Genomic DNA, 12,340 nt, shown 5'->3' with positions numbered 1-12,340 from the left:
AATAGCAATCTTTTAAGGGCACAAAAGATGATATAATTGTACACGTTGGCACTAATGATATTAAGTGTAGGAGACCTGCAGATTTACTTAGCAAGCACAGGTCAATGTTGAAAAAAAAGTCACGAGTTAGGGTTAAATTTGAAAGTGTCTGTAATCCTGTCCAGACATTAGTATTAGTATTAGTAATGGCCGCATGGTGCAAGAAAGCCTATGGCTTATGCTGCACCAGCCAAAAGAAAAAATAAAAGCCCGAATAAAACAATGATAAAAAAATAAAAATAAAAATTAATAAAAGAAAGGGAAATTAAACCTATTATCCTATGTGCTTCCCTCATCCGAAGGTACTGTCCAGATGACCTTTCAATTTCCCCAAACTGTCAGCCTCTACCACCCATGTAGGCAACTTATTCCAGTAATTTATAACTCGCTGGCTAAAATAAAACTTCCTGCAGTCCAATCTAAACATTTCCCCCCATAACTTGAATTTATGTCCCCTAGTTCTAGCATCATTTATAATCTTGAAAATTTCGCCCTCATTCATTGTACAGATGCCTCTCAGAGCCTTAAACACCTCAATCAAATCTCCTCTAAGGTGTCTAGTTTCCAAACTTTTGGAAACTAGCCGATCTCACCAGGCGAGTTACATTGTAATGATGTGCATTGTAGAGTGGTGGAATAACTTGGACAGGACCAGATGAAAGTCATGCTCTTCGCAGATGACCTCTGCATATCGGGGGGGGGGGGGAAGAGAGAGAGAGAGAGAGAGAGAGAGAGAGAGAGAGAGAGAGAGAGAGAGCAGGGTATGTTGATATATGGGCTAGTATGGCCAATGAATTTGGACTGGTTTTCTGTCAAGAGAAGAGTGAAGTAATGGTTCTAAAGAGGAGTGGCGAGCTTGACGGATACAATACAATGCAAGTGAAACAGCTAAAAATGTTTAACAACTTCAAGTATCTAGGAAACACTATTACAAAGACTGGAGTAATAGATGAAGAAATAAGTAGAAGGATACAAGCGGGTGGGAATTTCTATAGGCAGACAAGAGATCTGATCTGGAACAGGAACATACCACTGAAGTGTAAGAAGGCTATATATCAGGCCTATTATGTACCGTTTCTGCCATATTCATCGGAAACTTGGACTATGAGGAAAAAGGATGAAAGCAGAATTCAGTGGGCAGAAATGAGATTTGTGAGGAGCATAGCTGGAAAGACAAGATGCGACAAAATCAGGAATGATGTGTTTAGGGAGAGAATTCAGGTTGAAAAACTGCAGAATAGGATTGAAAGGTCCCATTTGAAATGGTTTGGACATGTCAAGAGGATGAACGAGAGGCGTTTGCCAAGAAGAATGTTTGATTTACAATTAAGGGACAAAAGACCAAGGGGGAGACCAAGAATGAGATGGCAGGACATGATAAAGACCAATGTCATTAAGAGAGGAGGAAATTGGAGTGAAATCAACGATGGAGAGAAGTACATGGACAGGGCATGATGGCGAAGCTTCATATGTTGACCCATGGGATAGCGGAATGATGATAGTGATGATGATGTATTTACCTCTAATGCTAATGAACTATTACAAATGTTAATACCCACAAATTGAGAACTTAGATTTAAATAAATAGATTAATCAATTATAATTATAATTACTGCCAGACATGTAAAATAGACCAGATGGTGCCCCAGCGACCTGGATTGATTCACAGACTTTCTTATACCGACCACCATCCATAACGATTGCAGGTAAATATCCGTGTACTTTATACTGATGCATACATGTTGGGCTTTGGGTCCTAATACCAGTTTGCTATTAATACCAAACTAAAAATTAAATTAATGTAATTTTCAGTTATATTATAATTAGGGTATCTAAAACTAAATATGATAATGCATTTAGTAAAACTGTTATTGGGACTACAGAAATGGGTATGCATTAGACATTCATTTAATATGGCTATCTGTCTGCTCAAAGCCCCTGAGAAAGTTGCAGAGAGAGAGAGATGGCCATGTGCATGCATTAGCAGGTTTCATAAACTAAGTATATTGTTCCCTTTACAGGATCTGTATTACAGCTTTTGGTAAACAGAATTTTTTAGTTGATAACAGCCGCCCAATTGGTATCGATGTATTGAAGAAAAGACAGTTATTGAAATTAGGATTTCATGTTATTGAAGTAAGTATTTAGCATTTAATTTAAAGAATAATAATAAAAAAAAAATTGCTTTCAAGTGCTATGTATTTGTTAAGTGGTGTCCACACTATGACTTTTTTAAGCGGGGGGAGAGAGAGAGAGAGAGAGAGAGAGAGAAAGAGAGAGCGAGCTCTGAAATTACTTTTGCTGATCTTTTCTCACATATTTACACTGCCTCCAACTCATGCATGACTGTAATTGCAGATTTGCCATACCAGAAAGTCCAACCTGTTTTCCAAATACAAAAGTATTTGGAATGACAGAAAATTGCAGCTTTAACTGAATTTTTGTAACATAATACTACTATCTGAATCAAGCAAAAACTGGACCACTGCCTGCTGGTCCTTTATTCAAATCAAATGAACTTGACTATACAGAAAGTACTTTCCTTCTACTCTGAACGTGTTAATAAATATGCAGCTGAGCAAATCCACACCCTTCTTAATCATATCTGGATTGGATTCATTATCATTAGGCAAGGGAAGTGCACCAAGTTGAGTCTTTGTGCAGGCTGCCATTGCCAGCTAGCAGTTTTCTTACTAACTTCAAATGCCTAGCATTAGTGAAGTTCATTCCCATTGGAACAGGACCAGGATATGTCTGCCGGAGCAAAAAGTTGATGATTTTGTACAAATAAGTTGTGAAAATGTATCCCCAATTCACAAATCAGGATCGAAAGACACAAATAATTACCAACCTGTTAGTTTAACTTCTGTTCTGTTCCATAATGGAGTCACTGGTTAGAGAAGCACTGCGGGATTATCTAGACAAGACTGCATTTATAGTTCAGACACAGCACGGGTTTGTTAAGGGGAATTCTTGAATGATCAAGTTGATTGGATACTACGATGTGGTCACAGTGAAACTGGATGCAAAAAATAATTTTGATACTTGGATTTTAGGAAAGCTCTTGATACTGTTGTACATGGAAGACTACTGTACAAGTTGGAGCAGTATGGCATTGAGGGCAAGATGCCGCTATGGATAAAAGGATGGTTTATTTTAAGGCAGAAGAATACTCTTACCTGGGGTTTTTCTTCATGGATGGCTGCATCCAAGAGAGGTGTAATTCAGAAGGTGTTGAAATTGCAATTATGTGGAAGCGGGGCAAAGGAAAAAGCCAGATTTTGTCCTAAATCTTTGCATGGGAGTAATTGTAGGCATAAAGGGAGAACAAATCCCACTGAGTATTATAAAGATACTCCCAACTGGGGTGCGATGGAAGACTCGGGATCTTAGTGTATTGTAGTAGTAGTAATGTTTTCCTACGAAGATATAATAGGGATCATGTGCTTCAATATAAAGACTTTGGATTGGAAAAGTCCTGAAAGCACCCAAAGCCGTCCTCATAGCACTGTCTGGATCACATTTAGACAATGTAAAGTAGTGCTGCTGGCAGAATCGTATATTGGACAACCATAATCTAAGCATGGATGGATTAAAGTTCTGTAAAGATGCATTAACATATACCAATCAGCTCCCCAAAACATGGACGAGAATGAACAAAGTATGTTAAAATGCTTTAGACATTTAGTTCTTTAAATGAGTAATGTACACTTATTATTATTTTTTAATGTGAGTATTTATTAATTATTTATTTGTGAATCAGGATGGAGAAGCTGTCGCTTGCAAAAGTGAGTGGCAGTACATTTCTTTTCTGATAGTCGATAACCGTTCCGTGAAGTCCACGATTCTACTTTGTTTATGGTAAGTTGGTGCTGCTGTTCGATGGTATCGATACTTTGAGACTGACAGGAAATGGTAAGGTCGTCTGCATACACATAGGTTTCAACAGTTTTTTTGGGATATCTTTTATCATGCTGCTAATTTGGATTGCAAATAGTGTTGGACTAAGTATCGATCCCTGCGGGACTCCTTCTTCTTGAATGTGAGAAGCAGAGAGTATGTTTTTATATTGGACCTGAAAAGAATGCAATTGCAGGAAATTTTGAATTATTTCAGGAAAATGGCCGCTAAGTCCCAGATGGTAAAGATCCATAACATAGCATTGTTTCTGGTAGGAAATAGCCATTCCTTTGTTCGCTAAGTTCATAAGTTTTTACTTATATTATCCAAAATTCAAGAATTAAAGTTATGATATACCAGGATCCCTTTCTATAAGGGATGGGAAGTTACGCTTCCGGTATTATCCTACGTACATTATTTTAAGCCTTTTCTTTACTTTTAGCTATACACTATCTAATCCTATTTTTCTTATCTCATGAACTATTAGAGTAATTCGAGGGGGATTGAGGTACTAATACTATACTTTAACCTTTCTTCCGTTCTCCTTATGTTAGCTATTGCTTCTTTTGACGTATGTATAATATTATATATAAAAAATTTTATGGATGGATATTGGTTCTCTTTATCTTTTTCGCCCCATGCTGTATAATTGCTTTTTCATGTTTTCTTGTTTGTTAGCAATCGGTCGGGCTAATTGTCATCTTGCCTGTAAACAACTAAATTATACACCTAACCATTAGACTTTAATATTAATTTTTGGGCTACGTTATACAGGCAGATGACAACAGAAACTGATAGCTCTGTTGATTATTGGAGGGATACTACCCATAATTAACATATTGTGTTATATTATTATTACCTTATTTTACTTATGATTTTTCTTTACTAGGTTTGGACAAATATATATATATATATATACAGGGCGTATCGTAAATAGTGGTCCAGAGTAAAGGAGTCGGTACACTATGTTCTTAGGTATCACGTACAGGAATTTCAGCAGTCAAGATTCTCGGAAAAAAATAAATTTCATTTTTTTTTTAAATTTCTGTGTCATGCATCACTAATTTGCCTATAATTTCAACAAATATCAATATTTTTTAATTCTGTTTTTTTATTATTACTCCTGAATAGGTGCACTATCGTAAACAAATACATTCGACTAATTTAAAGTCAAAGGTTTTTAAAGAAATTCATTTTTTTCCTATTTCGATACTCATCTTCAAAAAGTCATGTGACTTTAGGTGCATATTGTCTAAAAAAAATGTACTACACTGTCAGTGCCCATTAATTTAAAAAAATCATTATTAAATCAAGATTCTAAAATGGTACAACATTAATTGCTAACAGTTCAGAAAAAAAGTTATTGGCATTTAAAACAAAAAGCAGCTTAATTGCCTAAGATATTTTGGATTCACAGCTTTTTTATTTTAAGTTCTTTGATTGGGTTTTTTGAAATAAAACATTCTTTTCAAATTAACTATTTATTTCAACTAAACGAAATGCTCAAAATGGCCACCATTAGCGGTGATGCATGCTCCGCATCGCCAAATAAAAGATCGTTTGAGTCTGCGAGCAAATCCGTTTGCATTAATTTCTTCAGCCGCTGTTTGAATCCTTTGATGCAATTGTTCGACAGAAGTGATTTCCTCTTTGTAGACCTTTTCTTTCAGACACCCCCAGTAGAAAAAATCTATGGGGTTGAGATCCGTGAATGTGGTGGCCATAAAATTGGGCCTAACCGCCCAATCCATCTTTGTGGAAAAGTTTGATTTAAATGTTCTCGTACAATAACAGCGAAGTGAGCGGGACAGCCATCATTCTGCAGCCACATTGTGTCTCGTATTTCTTGGTCGACATCTCTCAATAACTCAGGGAGGTCGTTTCGCAAAAAATTTAATAGTTTTCCCCATTCAATGTATCGGGTAGCTCAAAAGGGCCAATTATTTGCCCTCCAATGATCCCTGTCCACAAGTTTATTTTTAATTGATACTGGGATCGATCTTGCCTCGTTAAATTGGGATTTTCCAGCTGCCAGCTGTGTAGGTTATGCATATTAAAATAACCATCTTTTTTACATGATGATTCGTCACTCCATAAAATCTTGTTATAAAATTGTGGGTCCGCCCGAATCTTGCGCAGTATTTCTCTGCAAAACTGCACTCTTAATGGCCGGTCTCGTGGCAACAAACTTTGTACCCTTTGGTAGTGGTAAGGGTACAGCTCATGTCTTTGTAAAACGCGGTGTACGGTCCTTGTAGAAATGCCTGTCCTCCGTGCTATGGCACGAACAGATGTTGACGGGTCTTCGTGAACTAATTCCAGTATTTCTTCGTCATCGTACACTCTCGGTCGTCCTTCCCTGGTACCGCCGACGCCTGGACCGAGTATCCTACCCTCGGAATAGGCAGAATGTACTCTAGTAAATACACGGTGATCAGGGTGTCGACGGTCAGGGTATCTTTCTTGATACAGTCGAGCTGCTACTCTAGCGACACATCTGCATTCGCCGTAAATAAGATGCATGTCGGCATATTCTCTCGGTGTGTACTGAGCCATCGCTAAGCCACTTCACTGCACGTGTGTCCAAACCGATAAGAGTTTCAAAGTCCAAATAACGTAGCAAAAGTTGTGGGGATCACTAATAATACAACGAGTCCAAATCAGAAGCAAAACAAAGTCCACAATCACGGCAATTAAACGGCAGAGATAACACAAAGAGAGACGAGAGGCACATGCGGCGTACGGAATCGCACTGGCGAGCTGAAGGGTCTTTTTTATTGTTCAAGTTGCTATTTATGCTGTCTCGCTCATTCTTCAAGAGAATAGTAAAAAGAAACCGCATTCCTTCTTTATCACTCCCTGTGACTCGATACACCGAGACATTTCAATGATTTTGTTATTACCTGGCCTGGTACCAATTCTAGGAATACAATAGACCCTTTTTACCTTTTTTTTTTTTTTTTATGAGAACCCCAAACACGAGAGGTATTAGAACCTATAGTACTTAGTACCGTGCTTGGGTTGGAGGTTGAGAAGACGAAAGAAGATATTTGTTGACATTGGACTTATACTTCTGTAGATTGTAATTTTCAGGAAATACGTATGAAGAAATGTAATATGTATTGTTCCAGAAAACGGCAGTTGAATGAATAAATGAGGAAGATGAAAAGTTGGTTCTGTGGGTTTGAAGTTGGACAGTAAATGGATGTTGGCTGGTGGCGGCACGTGTTCGGACTGTTTTGAAAGAGAGAGTGGGAATTATAGAAGCCAATTCAGAAGAACAGTGCCCATGGAAATATCTGTAGAAGAGGCATGCAGCAGAAACAGTACGTCTATGAGAAAGCGAGTGGAGAGACTCTGTTAGAGATGAATCATTAATTAACCTAACTGCCCTCTTCTGAATGGAATCAAGAAGCCTGAGAGAGGTTTTGGGGGCACCACCCCAAATGTGGGAACAATATTCCATGGCAGGGCGGATTTGCGATTTATACAGAGTGAGCAGCTGTTTGGAAGAAAAGTAACGCCGAGAGCGAAAGAGAAAACCAAGTTTTTTAGATGCAGAGGAAGCAATATTTGTAATGTGCTTGTGCCAAGAGAGATTAGAAGTCAGGGTAATCCCCAAAAGAGATATATCCTTTTGCCTAGAAATTGGAGTGTCACTAAAGATAAGCATAGGAGCAGAAGAATCCTTTTTGTGAGATATAAGACAAGACTGAGTTTTAGAAGGGTTGAAATCAACTAAGTTGTCTTTGCCCCACTGGAGAATTACCTGAAGATCGGCATTTAAGGAATTGGTAGCAGATTTTCGAGAAGTTGAAGCTGATTGAGCAGGACAAGGTTTCTCAAAATGGAAAGTTGAATGCAATGTGCTATCATCGGCAAAACTATGGATAGGATTTCCAGTCAATGGAAGAAGGTCATTGATATACAAGAGGAAAAGAGTGGGGGAAAGAACTGAACCTTGGGGGACACCGGCATTAGTGGAGAAGTTAGAAGACAGAGAGCCATCTACCATCACCCTCAGTGAGCGATCAGAGAGAAAACTGGATAACCAATTACTAAAAACAGTTGGTAAACCATAAGATGGAAGCTTGTTTAGAAGACCTTTATGCCAAACACGATCGAAAGCCTTTGAGATGTCAAGAGCAACTACTTGTGTTTCACCGAACCCTTCCATTGAAGTAGTCCATAAGTGGGTAACATAAGCCAGAATATCACCAGTGGATCGACACTGACGGAATCCATACTGGCGATCGTTGATCAGACGGAAGGTTTCTAGGTAGTTTAAGAGTTGGCGGTTAATTGATTTCTCCATTACTTTAGAAAGAGTAGAAGTAATTGCAATGGGACGATAATTGGATGGGAGGGATTTGTCACCCTTTTTAGGAACTGGCTGGATATGAGCAAATTTCCAAGCAGAAGGAAAAACACCTTTGGAATAAGAAAGTGAAAAAAGGCGGCAAAGAATAGGAGTAAGTTCAGGAGCACAGATTTTGAGAACAAGTGGAGAAATACCATCAGGACCTGGAGCTTTCTTAGCATCAAGATTCATCAAAATCCTTCTGATATCCTTTTGACGGAAGACCACAGGAGGCATTGAATGGACCGTGTTGGGAATGGTGGGAGGTGTTTTACCAAGATCATTAATACATGAGCTGGAAGAAAAATGGGATGCTAACAGGTCAGCTTTATCCTTGGCTGAAGTGACAGCAGAACCATCTGGTTTGGACAGAGGTGGAAGCAGAGATGGGCAAAAGTTGCGGCCAATAGCTTTGGCAAGAGACCAGAATGCTCGGCTACCATTAGGGCAAGAAGCAAGTTTTCTACTCTTAGCCTGTTCAAACTCTAGTTTGGACTGATTAATAACTGCTTTACAATTGTTGCGAGCTTTGGTGTAGGCAGAAAATGAAACTGAAGAATTAGAAACAAGCCAATTACGATATGCAACATTCTTCTCTTGAACAGCCTTAGCACATTTATTGGAAAACCAAGGTTTAGATAAAGGACGAGATTTTAAAGTGGAGTGTGGGATAAAGGATTCCATTCCTGCAAGAATAATTTCACTGACACGATCTGAGCAAACGTTGACATCAGGAGTTTTGAAACAGTAATCCGACCAAGGAAAAGAAGAAAAGAAGTCTCGCAGGTCATCCCATTTTGCATTCTTGTAATGCCAAACAACACGAGGTTGGGAATAGCCATGAGATAAAGGTTCCATTGGAGAAGAGACAATCACCAAGTTGTGATCTGAAGTGCCTAAAGGACCTCTCACTTCGACCGTGTACTTAGAAGGGTTGTTTGTGAGAAAAAGATCAAGCGTATTGGCTGTATGATTCGGATTGTCCGGTATTCTTGTAGGTAAATGAACAATCTGTGCTAGGTCATTAGTAATTGCAAAAGCCTCAGCATCTCGACCTGCTGGGTCGGTGTGACTAGAAAACGGAAGCCAGCTGGAGTTGTGAACATTTAAATCACCAAGGAAAATTACCTCACTGTTAGGAAAGTTGGACTGGAGAAAGTCAAGTTGCAACGAGAGGAAGTCAAAGAGCTCCAAGTGATTAGTGGAGTTGGGAGAACGGTAGAGACAACAGATGAATTTGACACAATGAGGTAGAGAGATTTTAAGCCAGAGAAGATCAAAGAGAGGAGATTCCAAATTGCCAAGTCTCTGACAGGGAATATCAGAACGGACATATGCACAAGTACCACCTTTGAGGCGAAAGGAATCATACAGCGAATAATTTGGGCATCTGAGATGAGCAGTAGTTGAATCAACCGATAACTGAGATTCTGTCAGAAAAAGTACATGGGGTTTGGCAGACTGCAAGTGGAAATGGACATCGTTGAGATTAGAATTGAGACCACGTATATTTGTGAAATGAATTAGGAAATCCTTGGGAGGTTTTGATCTTTTCGCAGATAAGCTTGTTCTATTAGTTTGACAATTCATGGTGTATTCAATAGTAAGAAAAAGTGGGTGGGACATGCTGTATGAAGTAATGAAATTTTTGGATATGGCGTACATGTGGTAAGAATATACCCAGATCCTTGACATAACGTGGCCTCGACAATGCTCCCCGCATACACACTACTCGGACTCCCTCCAGTCACTATCTGGCAGAGTAGAGGTAGCAAGATTATACACTAGCTGATCCGGAAGCCTCCTAGAGAGTTACCAATAGGTTCGGTCTGGTGTACTAACTAGCGGCCGGCCTGCGAAAACCGTTTTAGAGCTGTACCCTCGAAATGTAAGGAATATTGGATCTCGCCACGACGTTCATCATAACCTCAAAAGTCATCAATCATACTGCATGATGGAAGAGATAGGGAAGGGTTGACCGGAACTTAGCTCTAGAGACTAAACATGGGTTCCACCACTTCAAGCCTCCAATAAGCAAAGTGGTGGTATTTCACCGGTTGATGAGAGTCATCTACCACCTAGTACTGCCTGGTAACATAGAGGGGCGGCATTCCTCCATGTGGTGTGGGCGCCACACCTCGACCCCTGCTTACGTTGGTTCACACCTGGGTGGTCACCCACCATGTGCTTGTGCATGGAGGTTATACCCAGGATTACTAACATTCCCACCATCGTGAAGGTGCAAGCATTAACGTACCTGAGGTACGTTAATGCTAAACTAAAATCATGCCCCGTCATCTTAAAATGTTGCATTGAATTGATCTACGGTATGTAAAATAAAAATTGCAACACTTGTAACTTTTACCTAATGGTGCTCCTTTTCGTTTTAAATGCCAATAACTTTTTTTTCTGAACTGTTAGCAATTAATGTTGTACCATTTTAGAATCTTGATTTAATAATGATTTTTTTAAATTAATGGGCACTGACAGTGTAGTACATTTTTTTTTAGACAATATTCACCTAAAGTCACATGACTTTTTGGAGATGAGTATCGAAATAGGAAAAAAATGAATTTCTTTAAAAACCTTTGACTTTAAATTAGTCGAATGTATTTGTTTACGACAGTGCACCTATTCAGGAGTAATAATAAAAAAACAGAATTAAAAAATATTGATATTTGTTGAAATTATAGGCAAATTAGTGATGCAAGACACAGAAATTTAAAAAAAAAATGAAATTTATTTTTTTCCGAGAATCTTGACTAAAAGTAACTGAAATTCTAAGAACACAGTGTACCGACTCCTTTACTCTGGACCACTATTTACGATACACCCTGTATATATATATATATATATATATATATATATATATATTTTTTTTTTTTAAATTAAATAAAATAAAACATAAGCATAAGCCAGTAGTATGGCAAAAACTGTAGAGTGAAAATTAACATAAAAATAACCAAATAACCGAACGAACGGAAAAGAAGAATAAAAGTTAGACATAAATAGTAGCCCAGAAACCCCTATATAATTTCGAACTTTAAATCCAATTAACATAACATATATAAAATTTAGAATAATGCCAATTACATGTTAATTTAGTGGTCCCCCCCCCCCCCCCGAGAGGTACCAGTTTCAAAAGACGTGAAATATCACCAAAAAAGGGGGTTGAAGGAACTATTAAAAGATAACAAAATCAGAATAAATAAAATAAAATAGACTGACCATTATGCCCCATATTGACAGAGGACCACGAGGCCAATAATGGTCATGGAATCGCTGCATTTCAATCGCTATACAAATCGTCGCTATGGTGAAAAGATCGAAGTACCAAATCACCCTTCCTCCTCCGATCGATCTTCCAATGCAGAGGATTTGCACGGTGGTGGTCCTTATGCAGCGAAAAATAAGTTATAGAACAGACAGCACTCTAAAGCAGAGCCACACCACTGACATATTGTAAGCTGAATCAGCTTATATAGAAGAAAGGAAAATAGATGGCGGCACAGGCGCTGCTAAATTAGCATATCAACCCATACTACCATTGAATTATATTAAATATTGACAAAAGTTAAATTATGATAAATTAAATAGATAATTAAGCATTCATTAGAGGCAGCGACTCGCAATTCCTCCATATGAAGCCGAAATATATTTTAAATTAAATAAAATAAAACATAAGCCAGTAGTATGGCAAAAACTGTAGAGCGAAAATTAACATAAAAATAACCAAATAACTGAACGAACGGAAAAGAAGAATAAAAGTTAGACATAAATAGTAGCCCAGAAAACCCTATATAATTTTGAACTTTAAATTCAATTAACATAACGTATATAAAATTTATATACGTATTTATGTCTAACTTTTATTCTTCTTTTCCGTTCGTTCGGTTATTTGGTTATTAATGCCATCTATTGTAGATATAACATTACATCCGTCATAATATTATATTTGATTATAGTCTAAGTAGGTAATGTACATGCTGTTTAATGGTATGTTATGTTAGAATTTTTTTATGTTGTGTCTGATGGAGGAAT

At 38.0% G+C, this 12,340-nt stretch overlaps 1 protein-coding gene across 1 annotated transcript in view; it reads left to right on the top strand.

The window, feature by feature from the left end:
* Positions 1 to 12,340, top strand: part of LOC150089299 (non-canonical pre-mRNAs endonuclease FASTKD5, mitochondrial-like) — a 237,230-nt gene that overhangs the window by 144,154 nt on the left and 80,736 nt on the right. Inside the window, exon 5 of the mRNA XM_090368479.1 lies at positions 2,061 to 2,175. Coding sequence (XP_090224605.1) covers positions 2,061 to 2,175 — 115 coding nt within the window. The remainder of the gene's footprint in view (positions 1 to 2,060; positions 2,176 to 12,340) is intronic.

Source organism: Mastigoproctus giganteus, chromosome 2 (genome assembly GCF_048544385.1).
Source record: "Mastigoproctus giganteus isolate SK-2022 chromosome 2, ASM4854438v1, whole genome shotgun sequence".
NCBI lineage: Eukaryota > Metazoa > Arthropoda > Arachnida > Uropygi > Thelyphonidae > Mastigoproctus > Mastigoproctus giganteus.
Note: the sequence above shows the minus strand (reverse complement) of the source record. Positions and strands in the feature narration are given on the sequence as shown.